This window comes from Pseudochaenichthys georgianus, chromosome 12 (genome assembly GCF_902827115.2).
Source record: "Pseudochaenichthys georgianus chromosome 12, fPseGeo1.2, whole genome shotgun sequence".
NCBI lineage: Eukaryota > Metazoa > Chordata > Actinopteri > Perciformes > Channichthyidae > Pseudochaenichthys > Pseudochaenichthys georgianus.
This window is the reverse complement of record NC_047514.1, coordinates 26,139,331-26,158,248: the sequence shown is the minus strand read 5'-3', so window position 1 is coordinate 26,158,248 and position 18,918 is coordinate 26,139,331. Positions and strand designations below refer to the sequence as shown.

Genomic DNA, 18,918 nt, shown 5'->3' with positions numbered 1-18,918 from the left:
ATTTAAGAAGTACAATATAAGACAAGCAGAAGTTTATTATACTTTCTGAATTATTCAATTCAAAATGGTCCGCGGGCCGCATTTGGCCCCCGGGCCGTAGTGTGGACACCCCTGTTCTAAAGGAACTGTCAAGTATTACATGTCTCTCATTTATCTATCATCATTGATGATAATGATACGTTGATATCTCAGCCACAGAAACGTACGCATTGAAAGATGAACATGGTTAAAGCACAAATTCCATTGTCTGTTGTCACGGCAGAGATTATTTTCATTCCTTAGACGTGAGTAGCACATCGCGTGGCTCCGCCTTACGATGCAAGCGATGTTGGACTATCAAAACAAACAAGGGATCTAGTGAGTCATGGTGATCATTAGGGGGCTTTGCATGGAGGAGAAAGTAAATCATATTGGCACACTTGTCCCAGGCTTAAAGGGAGCATGAGTGTCTGTGCCATAAAGGCCTACCTCTCCTTGTAGTAGGAAGAGAGCAAAGCGCAGATCTCAACAGATAAATCCGGGATCACATGACCCTCTCCAGGAGCCGAGGGCGTCACTGAAAAGGAAGAGGAAGGAGTCATTATTAATATTTCCCTTTGAGAATAGAAACATGTTGAAGGGGGAATTTGGAGGCACCTTCTTTCCTTTACTGCGATATATTGTCTTTCCTTCCTTGTTAGTTTTTTATACATCAATAGTTGGAATACTTGTAAACATATCGTTGTTCAAACAACACACACACAGTGCTGACACATGTTCCACTTGGTTGCTCTTAAAGATACTTTACTCTGTGGTGACGGATGTTTTTGTCAGCAGATATTCACGTTGACAGTGTCTGGCTCGTTGTCTGAGTTCATTGGATCGTGTCGTTACTAGTATGTGCATGTGGTAGCTCAGTATGATAAAATAACAATCAGTCAATTCTGCATTTCCTCCCAGATCTGAGGAGCTAACGTCGTTCACATTATTGTACTTTACCGTCTCTGCTTTGGACACGATCACCACTCTAAATTGATGTACATGTTGCCTGCTGGATGTAAACAAAAAGTGTTCTGAGATTCTCCCAAATGGCATCATAGAAATCAGTAGCTGCTGCTTTCATTTGATTCAGTATTGTTTTTAAAAAAGGCACAATAAGTAGGATTAATTGGTAACAACATTCTAAACTGGCCTCTCCACGCCTTCTCAATGAGGGGGGTTTCCATCTGGTCCGAGTCAACTCCTTTCACAAATGTTCCGTCACTGTATCTGCACTTCTTGTAGCTACTGACTGGAAGCATGCTTACGATCTGGCTATGTATGCTTTTAGAGAAACCCTAATCACAAAAGCGAGGACATATGCTCAATGTCACACTCCTCTTCTCAGGGGTCATTTGTGATGAATGAGGATATCACTCTTTACTCATCGAATCCTTTATATGAACATCTATTTAGAGGTTTCCCTGACATTTTTTACGTAACTTCAACACAGGTACAATTAGACCTTTTTTAATTACACAACTCCGGTGAAATTCAAGACACTGCAAATATATGTTTGTGGAGAAAGAAATGAAAACGAATTGCTTCAATAGATTGAAATTAAACGTAAAACCTTTTTTTAACCAAATGATAAGTTGCCTTGGATACTGAAGGCAGGCGTCTGTTGATTGACATCATTAGAGGTAGTCATGTGACTTTGTGATGCATTGTGTTACATTACCTATTTCATGGTATAGCGATCCCTGCCTCGCTGGAATGGCTTTCTTTGAGCCCTGCGTTTCAATCTTCATGAGGTGATGACAACACTGTTTCCATCGGCCTGCCAGCAAAAAGCAGAAGCAGTGATCTTAAAGAGGGATGATGGTAAAGCTTCTGCCAGTTATTTGATTATCAATGTCTGTCTCTCTGTAATCTAGCTGTCAAATCATATTATCAATGTACTTTCAAGATTACAAAATCAGCGTGAGATTCTGTGACATACTGGTTGTACCAAACATACCATATCGAGAGACAGTGCTACACCTGTTGTACCAGGCAGCTTTAGACAATCCATGTGTCTGTCTGCAAATATTATTGACTACATTAACAACTGTCAGCCTGAATGAGCCCTGCAAACATATACAAATCCTCCCAAAATGGTCAATAAAGATGACCAACCAGAGATCTCTTTTTTGCAGGATGAAAAAAGTAGTAAAAGAGTAAAAGCACAAATATTTAACAACTGGGCGTGATCCGTCATGGTGTTATAATTGCACAAGGAAGGACATGTATTTCAAGTCAAATGATAGGTGTGAAGACACACCCTAAGAAACCAAGCTCACACATTAGGTTATTAAGGTAACTGCAAATGAAAATAAACGTTCAATATTTGACCTACTTCCTCTAACATAACTGAGACAAAGAGATTATAGAATTTGCACAGCCATCATTTATTATTGCAAGTTGTTTGTTCAAGGAAAATGTATGACCTCCCATTCAAATGTCTGTGCACAGTCGGCCTTCTCAATCACATTTGCTAGTTTCTCAACACTTAAACGTTTTAAACCAAGGAGATTATTTTTGACCTCTGATAAGATATCTTCAGCACATTCTACAATGAAATAGCGTCTAATTATAAAATGTATGGTATTTTTCTGAAAAATAAATGTTCTGATGCTCTTCTTTATTTGAATGCATGCTCTTTGTGCACCTGATATGCCTGAAATACGTAATCGTTATGTTTAAAATGTTATAAATGGTGATGCTGTATTGTCACCGTTGGAGGAGCGGTATCAGATGCAGAGCACTGACTCGGGAACAAATAGCAAATGTTGGTTGGTGCTGTGTTCTGAATGTTCTCATTTAGACGCTTCTTGTGAGACTTGTGTTTTGTTTCGGTAAAAATGGTTCGTATCGTCAGTTAGCTGAGTTTCTTCCCGTTAAATTGGTATGACACAATCAGTTTTTGAATATTAGGAGACACAGTTTCGTGAAAAACACCCCGCAGGCCGCGGATTAGGGGCCTTCGGGCTTAACAGGTTAAGGTTACTTATTTCAAAGAACATATATATAGTAGATTAAATGAGTCCACACATCTGAAATCCATAGTCTGATGGAAATTGCAGATTCAGTTGCTTGCCTCATATCATAAGAGAAGCTAGATACCAAACTCATATCTGAATGCCTAAAAACTCCTAGTCTGGTTTTGTGTAAAGGAAACACAACATTCGCAACAAAAGTTTTCTCATCATATTTTTTTGACCTTTAATATTATCTTTATAATATTTCAGCAAAATGTTGTGGGAAAAAGTCCATAAACCAAGCACAGGACAACATGTGAAAGCAACATCTCAGGGTGAGATGAAGTTGGATATAAACAAAGTCAATACCTTAGGCGTTTCATCTGATGCAAATCTCTCAGTCCACTGGCTCCCTGTAATCCACCGGATCACCTTTTTAATACCTTGTGTGCTCTGGTTTTAAACTAAGCACCATAGTTTTGTCCTGCTTATTTAAAATATGTTTCTTAGATCATTTTTAACTCATTGAATTGGGAAGCACCTTTAGATGACTTTGTCTTCAAAGTGTGCTATACAAATACAATGTATTATTATTAGTATAAATCCAACTCAGTGTGACTAAGCTCTTTCTAAGAAATGCTGTCAGCAGACAATTCATTCTTCCTTAGTTCACACATTAGGCGCATTCACACCGCGGTACTTTTCCCACAAAAGTTCATGAGAACTTAGTTCATGAGAACTCTTTAGTTCTCATGAACTAAGTACAGATCGCGTTCACACCGGAAAAAGTCCCTGGGGGAGGATTAGGCAAATGAGCCGCTGACGTCACTTCTTCTTCTTCTTCTTCTTCTGCTTTGGGTTTACTGGCAGGCCGCAAACCACTTCACGGCGTGTACTGCCGCCCAAAGTCCCCGGCCGGAAGTCCCCGGAGTTGGGGACTGGCTACAGTCGAAGCTGCTGGGACTCCAGCGAGTAAATCGCCAGAACGCCGACACCTCCTCATCTCCACCGCTCCCATGTTTTATTTTGTGTTGCCATAAGTTAGTCTCTCTGCGTTTCTGCGCTGGGCTAATGCTAATAATGCTAATGTGAGGATAATAAAATGGCGGCTTCACAAAACTTTTTGGGAGTTTTACGGGCCGTGGTTTGCAATCCGCCCAGCCAATCAGACATAGGAACCTTTTTCTCCCACGAAAGTCCCTGCTCTCTATATAGGCGCATTCACACCGCGGTACTTTTCCCACAAAGGTTCATGAGACCTTAGTTCATGAGAACTCTTGTCGCGTTCACACCAAAAAGAGCCGGTACTAAAATTAGTTAATGAGAACCTTTTTACCCCCTTTTCAGTCCCTGGTAGAGAGCAGGGACTTTCGTGGGAGAAAAAGGTTCCTATTTCTGATTGGCTGGGCGGATTGCAAACCACGCCCCGTAAAACTCACAAAAAGTTTTGTGAAGCCGCCATTTTATTATCCTCGCATTAGCATTATTAGCATTAGCATTAGCCCAGCGCAGAAACGCAGAGAGACTAACTTATGGCAACACAAAATAAAACATGGGAGTGGTGGAGATGAGGAGGTGTCGGCGTTCTGGCGATTTACTCGGAAGGCTTCAGTAGAAGCTGCTGGGACTCCCAGCAGCTTCTACTGAAGCCAGTCCCCAACTCCGGGGACTTCTGGCCGGGGACTTTGGGCGGCAGTATACGCCGTGAAGTGGTTTGCGGCCTGCCAGCAAACCCAAAGCAGAAGAAGTGACGTCAGCGGCTTCATTTGCCTAATCCTCCCAGGGACTTACGGTACGTCCACACAGCAGCTTTTCAAAAATCTTGAAAATCTTGGAGCTGGGCGTGTCTGACAGCTTGGGGATTTTTTGCGAGCAATGCGACCAACAACCAATCACATGAATCTCCCGCCCCCGACATACAAAGCAAAAAACCCCGGGGATTTTATGCGAGCAATATATATATATATATAAACTCCCCAAACAGGCGAAAACCTACCAGTTTCACCCACTGTCTCGGCCACCTCCCTCCATGCTGGTTCCTCCGGTTTGTATCCCGTTAATAGTTCTGATTGCAAAGAACCGGGTGATTTGCTACCGTAATTTCTCGTTTGGAATATGAGGAAATGAACTGCGGTCTGGTTCTCCCTGCTTACACGTGGTTTGATTGGCTAGCGCTTCTACTGTCAGATTTGCATAAACGTGTTTGATTGGCTGACGCTTCCAGCTCAGCTTCAAAAGTAGAACATTGCTCAACTTTGGAATCCTGGAAATCCTGGAAATCTTTGCTTCGCTCCCCCACAATGCAGTTCGGCGAAAAGCGAGGCAAAGTGACGTCATCCCCATTCAAAGTCAATGGGCAGAGAAGCGTTGGAAGTTTCGTCTAAAGCTGCTGTGTGGACGTACCGTTATTCCGGTGTGAACGCAATCTGTACTTAGTTCATGAGAACTAAAGAGTTCTCATGAACTAAGTTCTCATGAACCTTTGTGGGAAAAGTACTGCGGTGTGAATGCGCCTTAGCAGGGACGGAAAAGGGGGTGAAAAGGTTCTCATTAACTAATTTTAGTTCCGGCTCTTTTTGGTGTGAACGCAACATTTCGGAACTATATCGGAACTAAAGTGGGAAAAGTACTGCGGTGTGAACGCGCCTCTTGTTCAGGTAGTAAGTGTTGGAGACAGGGCTACATGTCGTGCTTTGTTCATCCTCACTCAGGTTGTAGATGTGCTGCCGGATGGCCTCGGTCCAACGCTGCGTGTCTTCAGGAGAGGGAGGGGTCAGCATGAAGGTTACTTCTTCTCCTTGATGCCATGTGATGATGTTTACAGTCTGGCAAAGGTCCGGATCTCTCTCTGACACACAGACGACAGTATCCTGACAGAAAAACACAAACACTCAATCATTTTCCAATAAACTGTTTGGATACTCATTTGAATTGTGATTGAAAGTTGATGGTTAAGAACTAAAGGTGTTTTTCAGATGATATTGACCCTATGATATGGACTATTTTACTTTTTATATACCATTTTCTAATCCATTGTTTATCAACCTAAGGGCACAGGCCCCCCGCCCGAAAGGTCACAACCCTTAGTTGTCATTCTGGCATTTTCTCAAAAGTGTGAACATATTGAAATATTAGATAATTGTATCTATTTTCCCCCTTAGCAATGGGAAATTAACATTTTAAAAACAAAACCAAACAAAAAAAATAATAATAATAAAGAGAAGCAAAACATAAAAGACTTTACAAGGTGTCAAAATAAATTCTCTAATAGTTTCCTTCATGTTCAAAAGGGATAATAAGGAGCTTAAAAAATGTTTCTGGTCCTACTCCCTCTAGCATACATTGTTCATGAAAATAAAAAGTCCAGTTCATCGTCATCAGCATCCGTGATATTTGATTTGTTGTTTTAAACAAATTATCCCTTTGTACAAAAAAAACTAAAACAATCTTTAAAGGTTAACCAAAACCATCGGTCCTGCTCATAACCATTCAGGATTGTGTCTGAATAGTCTTTTAAGTTTAGATAAAGTAGCACAGTATTTCAGCTCATCATTACAGTTATTCCACAGATTAACACCTTTCGTTGTGATGCAGTGAAGTTTGGAATTTGTTCATATAGATGGCATTTTGTATATGCAGTTTCCTCAGCATTTGTTTGTTTTCTCTCAACTGATAAACATTTAAAACATGTCAACAAGTAGACGTTTTTTTGGCCTGTGTTGTAGTTTATGTTCATCTTACTCTGAAATGTAACTTCTGACTGCAGCTGTCAGATACATGTATTAGAATAGAGTAGAAGTACATCATTATTGTTGTTGTGTGTAACAAGGTGTACATGTAAAAGTGGCAAACTCTCTCGATATTTGAATTATGATTTTAGTATTGGGTATTATTTATTTTGGGATTAACTGACATTTTTGTCATAAACAATATAATTTGTCTTAGACAGATATAAACCATTCCACAACATATTTACAGTTCTGAAGTCTCACCAGCATGGTTTTCTCTTCTGGATGTTTTTCATTTATTCACCAGGGCACTCATTGCATTTTATTGTAATTAATATGGATACAACGATAAATAAATCCATCTATATGTTCATTAGAATTGTTCATTAAGAACCAACCTGAGTGATGGGGATTTCAAGGAATGGCTTGTCCTCAGACTCCATGTCTTCTTGACTCTGATAGCAGAGAAGATTTTGCCCCCTGAGGACACTAAAGCCATTTCCCCAGCAATTAAGGTCTTCTCCAAGCTGAAAGATCAGAAAGTGATTTTATACAGTGGATATTAAAATGATATCATATTAAAAGAATGACACTATGAAAATTAAATCACCTTATACTTGAGTTGGCCACTTATGATTGGCTGAATCATGCACAGAGGCTGAGCAACCAGGCGGCAACACATACTGCCGTACAGAGGCAACCAAAATGGATCATCCTCTGGAAACAGAGATGAACTTGAGGAGTAAGGGGAACAGAGAGGGGGGGACAGGAGAGGAAACAAGAAGAAGGTGGGGACGACTTCTCACCTGTTGCTGCCAGTGACAAATCATGGGTCTTGAAACCTTCCTGGACATGCTCAAGAGTCAGTGTTGCGTGAGCCAGCAGGTTAAACTTGGGCCCCCTTAGGACAGAACGCAATGAGCAAACTCAAATTGACACTTTGAATGTGTGTTTAGGGAGAATTGTCATCCTTACAGTGTGGAAAGGTCAGGGGATAAAGGTGGTGACACACTTCCAGCTCCTACATTTGCTCCACAAACAGCTACAGACTCAAACGCAGCACGGATCTTTTTCCCAGAGGAGCGTCCCACGGACCCCCCCAGGCGGCTCGATCTCCTGGGTCCTAGAGCCCCGGGGGAGAAGTCCTCCACAGCAGAACTGCTGTACAGCTCAACACGGAGCTGGAACCCGGGACCTGCTTCGTGGCTGCTCACACACATTTATAGAGGGACAAATTAAATGTATTTTAAGCTGGATTTGAATAAAACTGAACCTCTAAGAAACAACACTTACAATATGATAGTGTCTTCAAAACAGATGTCAGTCAAAGTCCTATCAACCATCACCACATCTGTGTCATGAATCTCTGTGCCACACTGTAGCAGACAGAAAACAGCACAGCGCTGGAGCTCTGCAAGGAAGAGTATAAAAACAGCTTATTATTAAGGTTTAAATATATAGTTATTAGCCCCTACAATCCTGTAAGGGAGGGGTGTCCAAACTTTTTCACAGAGGGACACATACAGAAAAAGACAGGGACGGGGAAGTCAGTCAGAGTTGGGCAGGGCCGGACTGGGACAATAAGTCAGGCCGGGAATTATACACCCAGCCAGGCCACTACCAGTTTGTGCTATTTTGCTGGATTTATTTGTCAATATTTACAGCGTTGCTGCCCGTAGTGATAGCCCTCTAAATCTACTACCAAAAAATAAACATATGGAGATGGGTTACTATTTAAAAAAATGTGCAAATCTATTTAGGAACCTATTCATGTGAACATATTTTAAGTGGGGGTGGACCTCAAATCCTATAGGGGGGTCCGGGGGCATTCTCCCTCGGTAAGATTTTGTTTTTAATGTTGGACTTAAATGCATCAATCTGGTTTACTTTGAGGGGGAAATAAAGAGAGAGACTACACCCACATGAAACAGAACTGTATACATTTAAATAATCATAAGTACATGGCCATAACCAATAACATACCATATCCAATATGAAAAAACATTGAAACTTGTTTATTTATTTGTTTTTGGTTCATTTATAGTTGTGAGTGTGTCTGTGCTCCTGAACCAGCCTCTCCTGTCTCCCCCCTCTCCTCTTTGAGGCAGCAGCAAAGACTAGTTTTAGCTCTCAACACGTTTTTAAAGTGTATCTTACATTTTTTCACCTAGTTAACGTTTTATTTTTTATTATTAGTGCGAATGCTGTATACAGCATTCCACTATAGTACTTCAAAACTTTATTCTTCCTCTTATTTCAGCCAATACTTTGGCTCTCCATAACTTCAGCTTATTTTCAGCTACAGAAACCATTCAAATATTAAACTATTCAGCCTGTTCAGGAATCGATTGGGAAATCTTCAACTTTTTCAAAATATTTTATACTTTTTGAAATATTCAGCTTTTTAAACTCTTTTTTTAACATTGAAGTCAATGGGAAGAGCCTTCAAATCAGCCAATACTTTAGCTCTCCATAACTTCAGCTTACTTTCAGCTACAGAAACCATTCAAATATTAAACTATTCAGCCTTTTCAGCAATTGATAAGAAACATTCAACTTTTTCAAAAATATTTCATACTTTTTGAAATATTCAGCTTTTTAAACTATTTTTGTAACATTGAAGTCAATGGGAGATGCCTTCAAATCCACTTTTCCTACACTTTGCGCCAAATGCATCTCCTTCCACATAATTTCAGCCAGACACTTCATTCCAACTTTCAAATGATCACAATACCTTCAGCTATAAAACTTGTATAAAATAATTTTGATATCTTTTCAACTTTTTCAGATATTGGAATTAGTTTGGAGCTTAGCAGAGAGGCTTTTTCCAGATCTTAACATTGGAGTGGATGGAGCAGCTCATTAACTCTAGAGTGCTTTGATCTCAAAACAGAGTGCAGCGGTGCCTGAAATTCTCCCCCAAAAATGTTTTAAACTTGCCATAATTCCCAAACCCTACACTCCTCAGACATATTTTTTCATGGAAAACGTAGGAAAACCTCTCCTAGCTTGGAAAATAAGAAAACATTAAGAAAACATATTAAACAAAATGCCTCTTGAGGGCTTTAAGTGACAAAAACGTTCAACATTCCTCCATTGAAGCCCATTGTAATTTCAGGCAGATATTTCCTCACAGCAGCAGCCGCACACCTTTAGTTAAACTGCCAAAAAGGCCACATTATTAACCCAAAACTACACAAAAATTACACTTCAGATACTGAACTTCCTTGACATGCTTCACGTTTTGAAATTTCACAGATATCTGTTACGGTTCTTCCACAAAACGTTCACATGTAAGAGGTTCATCTCTCATTCAGAACAATGGAAACCTGTGATCTCTACAGAGCTCGTTAGCTCAAATAGAAACACCTGTGTCATGGAACACGATGATGTCATCACTCCAACTGACATGCAGCAGACTTCAACAGTCCAGCTGTGAAGACATCTCAGAGACACACTCTCTTTCTCACACACACAAACAGACACACTCTTTCAAACACAGACACACACACACACACACACACACACACACACACACACACACACACACACACACACACAGACAGACACACACACACACACACACACACACTCTCAAACACAGACACACACACACTCTCAAACACAGACACACACACACACACACACACACACACACACACACACACACACACACACACCACACACACACACACACACACACACACACACACACACACACACACACACACACACACACACACACACACTCTCTCTCTCAAACACAGGCACACACTAGGCTTGGAATTTCGTCATTTTAGGGGCAAGGCAACTCTTTCAAACACAGACAGACAGACAGACAGACAGACACACACACACACACACTCTCAAACACAGACACACACTCAAACACACACACAAACACAGACAGACAGACAGACACACACACACAGGCAGACAGACACACACACACACACTTCCAAACACAGACACACACTCTAGCACACACACACACACACACACACACACACACACACACACACACACACACACACACACACACTCTCTCTCAAACACAGCCACACACAATCTCTCACACACAGACACACACTCTCACACACACACACTCTCTCACACACACACACACACACACACACACACACACACACACACACACACACACACACACACACACATCTCTCTCTCTCTACCACACACACTGAACAGCTATCTACCACACACACTGAATTTCTCTCTCTCTCTCTGGTCTTAAGTCGTCATCATGTTAAACTTTGATCTCTGGGTTTACACACACAGGTGTTTGTAAACATTCATTCACTACTACTTACAGCTAATATCTAACTCCTTCAGCCTAATTTCAGCTATAAACCATTCAACTATTACATTATTCAGCTATTTCAGGACATTGGGGCTCTAAGTAGTTGTTTACACCTTTTTTTAAACCTTTTCTTTTAAATATTAAGCTTTTTCTGCATTTTTTTTAGCTAAAAGCAGCTACTATTCAGCTAATAACATATTCAGCTTTTTCTGCATTTTCAGCTAAATTCAGCCATAAATGTTCACAGTTTCCAGCATTCGCACGCATTTTCTGCAAGAAATGCATTTTCTAGTTCATGCATATTTTACTAATCACTCCCCCCTCAAATGGAAATATGTGTTTACGTGAATGGTGACCAAACCGTGAGACCCACTGAGAACTAAGTTAACTATCTAAACACTCAGCAGAGTCCTTTACCTCACCTGAGCTGAGGTTATCAGTCTCTCAGTCTGACTGGATAGGACTCTCCTCCACCTTGTTGTTGAAACAGCCGTTAGCGCAGCTAGCTAGCACCAGCGGCTAGCACCAGATGCTAACAACAACAATAGCCTACACGTAACCGGTGCGCGCGCTTTCTCTCTCTTGCTCACTTGCGCCACACATACACCCTCCCGAGCTTGAATGACACACATGCCCCTTTCACACCAGCGCCTTTTCAGCTCCGGCTCGGAGCTAGAGCCTGAAAAGCGCCGGGTTTTCCTGTTCACACCGCAGCGGCGCCGGCTCTTAGCTCCAGAATCCGGTTCACTTCCAGCTCCAAAAAATTGTCGGTCCAGAGCATAGACTGTATATATAAATGGACGTAGGGTCCGTGACGTCACCCATAGGATTCTGCAGAGTTGCCGTGAAGCCCTTAGTAGGCGGAGTCGGCCACTAACAGCTCAACAGTGACGTCAGAGTTCAACTCCCGCCTTCTCCAGCCTGCTCCAAATAAGGGCAAATAGGCGGAGCCGAGGCGGGACCTGCTGCCACCGAGCTGGAAGTTCCAGAGCTAGCTGAAGCTACCAAGCTAAGCTAACATGCTCCCCATCTGCACGCTGCCGTCGCATTGTACGTTTCTAAGCTAAGCGGACATGAAACTATTCAGCAAAACTATAAATAATAATCTAAGTTATTGAGTTTTTAGCATAATACTTCAGAATCTTAAAACCCCTTAACGTTTGTATGCAATTGTGCTAAATTCAACACTGGAATCAAGCAAATATTAATATGTTTGCATGACATTAGTTATTTATATGTTGATATCACTTAACTATACGTTTAATACATTTCAGTCAAGCTAAGGTACATGTGATGGTAGCTAGTTAGTGCTCTTACCTGTGAGGCCTCCTCCAAACAGCATAATAACCAGACTGTATTATTCAAACTAAGTAGCCGTTCTAGATCCTTGACTTTAGACAAACAATTCAAGAGACAAAATGTATTTAAAGACCAATCTTTATTTGAATGTGCCTCTTAACCTGGGATATTAGTTATACAGTAATAGTATTGACAATCTAAAAAAACTGAGCAACTCAACAGTCAACTTTATGTTTCTTAAAAAGCATTTATTATTTTCATTTTCCCCCTCTCATATTCAGTGTGGACGGATTGAGACAGCATGGTGCCCAGAGAGCAGCAGAGACTTCAGGGAGAAACCTCCGTGTGATGGACGTCCAGTCTGTTGGTGTGGAGAGGACTGAGGGTCTATCCTCAGCGAGGAGGACCAGGGCTGATGAAGGAGCCCATGCTGGGCATAGCTGATACCAACTGCACAGGCCTAGTCTGTCACTTTATTTGACTAACTGTGTTTACTTATACATTTAATAGGTTTACACCTTCTGTCCATATGTGCTTTTTATTTAAAACATTTGATTAACTTTTGGTTCACATTTCAATAAATTGTATTTGCACTCCTTTGTCCATTATTCTTACTGAAAATGTTAGATTACACATTCACATCTGACTGAAGATTGGCCCCATGTATTTGTGACGTTGCAAAACAAGGTACATGTTGTGAAGCTCATAAAGTGAGGCAAATAGAAATAATCAGCTGATGGAGTGTAGATGTGGAAATAGCTGCATTCGATCAGCTGACTATTTTTACAATAAAAGTAGTTTCTTAGTGAATGTCCTGTACTGGTCTTAAAATCTCATAACATCAGCTTTTAATGTTCCTCTTGACCCTCAGAGAAGGAGAACATGTCGTGTCTTTCAGGTATGTCCTTTCCTAACAAATATGACAGGAAACATACAACATATTATTGCAGAACAAGTGTGTTATTTATGAAAGCGGTGTGTTTGTGAGTTTAGGGGCTGTAGATATAATTATTTTGTAATTGTAATGGTTTTTTTTTATTTCAACAATGAGCTACAAAGACAATCAGATTATGAATGAACAGTATGAAGTTCATCAACATTGAAATATATGTTATTATCAAAATAATATTTAACTGTTATCAAAACGTAGTGCAACTGTAGAAGCTTGCTCTGTTGTCTCACTGAAAGAATAACTTTTACCACGTTTTTTACAGACAATATTGAGAGATAAATAGTAGCAGTTATATGTTATATGTGTTAAATATCTTTGCCTTCAATACATTAAATTAGAAAGCTGACAAAGTCATATTGCTAAATATCTAAATGTAACTTTTTGCATGGAAAAAACCCTCAACTTAACTGATGTGTAGCTGATCTAGTATTTAGTATTGTTTAATGGAATGTATATCAGTGTATTCAAGTCAATACTTCATTCATTTAAACCAATATATTTCTTGATTCTTTGTACAGTATGAAAAAAGAGTATTTGTACCTGTGCTGAAGTTCACTGCTGTGAGGAGTCCAGTTCTGTCTCTCACTCTCTGGTCCAGCCTGTCTGCATCACCTGGACACCTTAAACAAACAGATATATATATAGATATGTAAAGTACCATGTGTACAAACAATATAACTGATTCTCTTCTGTTGGATTGTATATTGTCCGAGTCAGGGTCCTTTTTATTTTACTGTAACTTTGGAAGTTGTGTTACCAATGCTTACTGTTTATTTGATACCCATTCGGTAATGCAACTAATAAAAACAACAAGGTTTGGGTTCGTTCTTCAGATGACTGTGACGTTAACGTGTAAGCTCGATAATGAACTCCAGCTCAATCAACCATAATAATATCTAAGTAATCATCTTGAAATATGACATTAATAATTGTAATATACAAACATCTTATTGTGAGGTTGATTTCACATAACTACTTTGACATTAGCTTGTCTACATACTTGAGCATAGCCAATTTAAATTAACCTTAGATGCATACAGTTCCTCCTAATATAAAATAATAACATAATAAAATATCTCTAAGTTACAAGGATGTAACCTTATTTTATCAACCTCAAACAGAAGCCGTTTGTTCAACAGTATTATCCCACTTAACACTTGTCTATTTCGTTTTAACCTTTATATATACCGTCTATGATTTTAACTTGGAGGCTACAATTACAATCGTTAGCACCGATGTAGCTACCACTAGCTTACATGCTAACCCAAGCCTTACCATTCATTACGTAGCTGATTAAAATCATTAACACATCAATAAAGCACTCGAATTTCACTTACCGCATTCATGCACCGTCTGTTTTAACCGCAGAGCGAGTCACAATAGTCCGATATATAAGCATGAAGAACAAACAACCACGGCCGGCTACAGGTTGTGTTTCCTGGATGAGCTGAGCAGGCAGAGTCCCTGTAGCTAGCTTCACGGAGCAGCTAGCAGAGAGACAAGAAGCTAACAGCGGCAGGCACTTGACAGAGCCGTCACTCAATGTGACCACGCCCTAATTGATGCACAAACTTTAAGACCTAATATAAATAAAAGGGTCGCGTTAGAAAACAATTCACTCTCAGATCCATAATCATGAAGGTGGAATCTAACTATATCGATAATAAAATGTATGGAGCCAGGGGTAGAAACATGTTTTTTTCTGCTGTAAAATTGGGCATTTTAACATGGGGGTCTATGGAAATTGCTCCTTTCTGCAGCCATCGCCTATCGGCCAATATATGAACTGCGGTGTGTGACACTTCCGTATTGGCTTCACGGCTCTACCCCACAGTTTGCCGCTTGGTCCAGAGGCAAGAGCTTTGGAGCTAAGAGGCGACGTCGCTTACGTCTCTCTCACGTCGAGGCGTGCAGGAAACTAAACCCACCTCCCCTGAACATGGGTCGACTGTCATGCCTGCCTACAAGCAGTAGTGCTTATAAACACACTTTATAAAGTCAGGCAACACTAACCAGGCTTCGTATGATTCTGTTTATTTGTACCTTACTTTGACCATCCGTTCACTGTTATCGATCATTGTGGAGAGACGCAGACGTGTTGTTTTGTATTATTGCAGCTATCGGATGCAAGTAGTCAGTTTAGCTTCGGTTGCTATGCTAACATCACCCGTTTTATACCAGAGAAACTTTCATAACAGCGTTGTGATACCAAACAGTGTCAATTCAGACTGACACACATTCACTTAGGCTAAGGGGAACTGGGGATATGCATCAGCTGCTTGTGTGAGTCGGACAGTGAATACTTTAGAGTATCCGCTGCAGTGTGAGCTAACCGGGAGCTAACGGGAGAATACACTCTGTGGAAGAGCAGCACTGCAGCGGTCGGTAAATGCTGCAGAAACACATTAATAAACAATGAACCACGGCACTCTGGAGAAAAGCATAAGGTTGGTGAAGTCGTTATTCAATTTATTCTGGCTTCGTGTGATTAAAAGCAACACGATCATCGACCCGCCGCTGTTGTTGTGAGCGCCGTAATGGCTGCCGTTTGGGAGCAAATCAGCGATGTAAACGGTGACGTCATGACGCAGCAGGGGCAGCTCTGGGGCGCCAGTGGGCGGTGTGCACAGAGCGGGAGCTGAAAAGGAAAACCGGAGCTGAACCAGAAAAGCTCCCGCTCGGAGCTAGAAACTGAAAAGCGCTGGTGTGAAAGCCGCAACAGAGACCAATCGAGGGCATTAGTGTATGGTGTATGAAAGTGGCCATGTCGACAGGCCACATCATGTAGACAGCCAGTCACCCTCTGTGAGGCAGAGTCAGACCCACATTTGCGCAGCGTTGCGTTCACAATACATAGGCTACATTAAAAAAATCCTCAGGCCAGCAGGCCACTTAGCAGGCCAGGCCATCGGGAAACTTCCCGGTGCTCCCGATGGCCAGTCCGGGCCTGGAGTTGGGGGTGCGGGTGCACAGCAAATTTAAAATCTAAAATTCAACACCCATGTAGTTAATTTTAACACTATGAAAGAGTTTATATTGAAACCACCAGCAAAGTGTTAAATTAACACTTTCCAAAGTGTTGACAATATAGCACTATCATAGTGTTACTATACCAACACTAATGCCCCTTTCACACCAGCGCCTTTTCAGCTCCGGCTCGGAGCTAGAGCCTAAAAAGCGCCGGGTTTTCCTGTTCACACCGCAGCGGCGCCGGCTCTTAGCTCCGGAATCCGGTTAACTTCCAGCTCCAAAAAATTGTCGGTCCAGAGGCAAGAGCTTTGGAGCTAAGAGGCGACGTCGCTTACGTCTCTCTCACGTCGAGGCGTGCAGGAAACTAAACTCACCTCCCCTGAACATGGGTCGACTGTCATGCCTGCCTACAAGCAGTAGTGCTTATAAACACACTTTATAAAGTCAGGCAACACTAACCAGGCTTCGTATGATTCTGTTTATTTGTGCCTTACTTTGACCATCCGTTCGCTGTTATCGATCATTGTGGAGAGACGCAGACGTGTTGTTTTGTATTATTGCAGCTATCGGATGCAAGTAGTCAGTTTAGCTTCGGTTGCTATGCTAACATCACCCGTTTTATACCAGAGAAACTTTCATAACAGCGTTGTGATACCAAACAGTGTAAATTCAGACTGACACACATTCACTTAGGCTAAGGGGAACTGGGGATATGCATCAGCTGCTTGTGTGAGTCGGACAGTGAATACTTTAGAGCGGCCGCTGCAGTGTGAGCTAACCGGGAGCTAACGGGAGAATAAACTCCCGTGGAAGAGCAGCCAATACTGCAGCGGTCGGTAAATGCTGCAGAAACACATTAATAAACAATGAACCACGGCACTCTGGACAAAAGCATAAGGTTGGAGAAGTCGTTATTCAATTTATTCTGGCTTCGTGTGATTAAAAGCAACACGATCATCGACCCGACGCTGTTGTTGTGAGCGCCGTAATGGCTGCCGTTTGGGAGCAAATCAGCGATGTAAACGGTGACGTCATGACGCAGCAGGGGCAGCTCTGGGGCGCCAGTGGGCGGTGTGCACAGAGCGGGAGCTGAAAAGGGAAACCAGAGCTGAACCAGAAAAGCTCCCGCTCGGAGCTAGAAACTGAAAAGCGCTGGTGTGAAAGCCGCATAAGAGTGTAAGATGTGAACACCAACGCAGATAACAACACTAACAGTGTTGGCTGCAGCTTCAATTTTACATCGTCCTGGTGTCGAATAAAACTACTGTAGTGATACATCTTCTCCCATCTAACACCTTTAAGAGTTAAACATATATAGCTACTAATAGTGTTGCAATTGTACAATGTCCTGGTGTAGAGTAACACTACAGTAGTGATACATCTTCTTCCATCTAACACCTTTGAGAGTTAAACATGTACACTAATAGTGTTGAATGCACATTATACTGGTGTTGCATTTTGCATTAGCCTCAACCAGAGCCATATAATAGAAGAGTTACGACATCTCCGTTCACTCCAATGGACCACTTTTTTTACAGCAATGGCGGATCGTGGAGCCTCTCAATCGTTCCCCGGAAGTTAGCGCCAAGGCTAGCAGAGCTGTAGAGTTGCAGCATAATAGACCGTTCGTGACGGACTTTTAAAGGTAAGAAGAAGTTTAAAGATTTATATTGCGGATATTATCAGTACATCTGATTCAAATTAACATGTGTATTAAAGGATGTCAGTGGATTATCCCTAAATTAGTAGATTTAGGGAACGTTTACAGATAACAGATTAAGCTAGGATACCGAAGCAAGTTAGCAACAGACGTTGAACAGCCTTTTAATTGTAAATTCCATTCTCTTAATGTCTATGTGGTAGTGCTGTAGCGACTGAAACGGCTACCACCTCCTCCTCACAGGATTGCGCACGAAGCCCTCAAACGAAAACATCTCGCCCTAGGTCTTCAAAAGCATGGGAATATTTTAAAGTTAGTCCAAAACGCAAAGATATTGTCATTTGCAGTCTTTGCCAAATGGAGTTGGCATATCACACAAGCACAACGGCTATGTTGGAACATTTAAAGCGGCAGCTAGCTGTGGTGGCTACCATTAGCAGCTAGCATTTGCTCTCCGATTTTTACCTAAAAATAGAATTATGGATTATAAATTCAATCATTTTTTTATACATAGACTTTAAAAACCTATGGATTAACCGATTCAGCCGCGTTTTTTCTCATTTTAATGCCATTGAACACGTCTTTTGATCAGATTGACAGCTACGGTGGTGAGACGATCTCCCTAGAAGCTCTGTAAAGGTACGTGTTGTGATGACTATTTGCTTCCCCTGTCGCGATATCTTGTATGTGCAGCTACGATGAGTAATAAGGGTACTCTTATCTTGAGTTCTGTGCCAATGTCCGTTCAGGGGTCATAGATGCTTCTTATGAGACTTGTGTTTTGTTTTGGTAAACATGGTTTGTATCGTCAGTTAGCTGAGATTATTTCCGTTAATCTGGTATAACACATTAATAGGTTCTTAAAGTTCTCCGCCCCCCCCCCGCGAGAGTGAGAAGTGACAAGGGGAGCAGGTCTGCAGAGATGGGGTCGTTACTAAAAAAAATGTAATATATTACATATTACTAAAAAAAAGTAAATATATTACACTAACTCGTTACTTTACTCGCCGAGC

General features: G+C 41.3%; 1 protein-coding gene and 1 long non-coding RNA gene across 2 annotated transcripts in view; both read right to left on the bottom strand.

Moving 5' to 3' along the window:
- Positions 1–216: 216 nt before the first annotated feature.
- The window catches only part of LOC117455843 (rhotekin-like), a 92,528-nt gene continuing 73,826 nt past the window's right edge, over positions 217–18,918 (bottom strand). The window contains exons 5-13 of the mRNA XM_034095448.1: positions 8,000–8,117; positions 7,682–7,912; positions 7,513–7,607; positions 7,317–7,423; positions 7,105–7,233; positions 5,686–5,848; positions 1,700–1,798; positions 469–556; positions 217–333 (exon numbers count right to left, since the gene is read on the bottom strand). Coding sequence (XP_033951339.1) covers positions 312–333; positions 469–556; positions 1,700–1,798; positions 5,686–5,848; positions 7,105–7,233; positions 7,317–7,423; positions 7,513–7,607; positions 7,682–7,912; positions 8,000–8,117 — 1,052 coding nt within the window. The 3' untranslated portion in view covers positions 217–311. The remainder of the gene's footprint in view (positions 334–468; positions 557–1,699; positions 1,799–5,685; positions 5,849–7,104; positions 7,234–7,316; positions 7,424–7,512; positions 7,608–7,681; positions 7,913–7,999; positions 8,118–18,918) is intronic.
- Positions 13,149–14,721, bottom strand: LOC139434872 (uncharacterized). The gene is made up of 3 exons (XR_011644175.1): positions 14,613–14,721; positions 13,816–13,895; positions 13,149–13,233 (listed from the first exon to the last, which is right to left on the bottom strand). It is a non-coding gene; the product is annotated as an uncharacterized lncRNA (long non-coding RNA).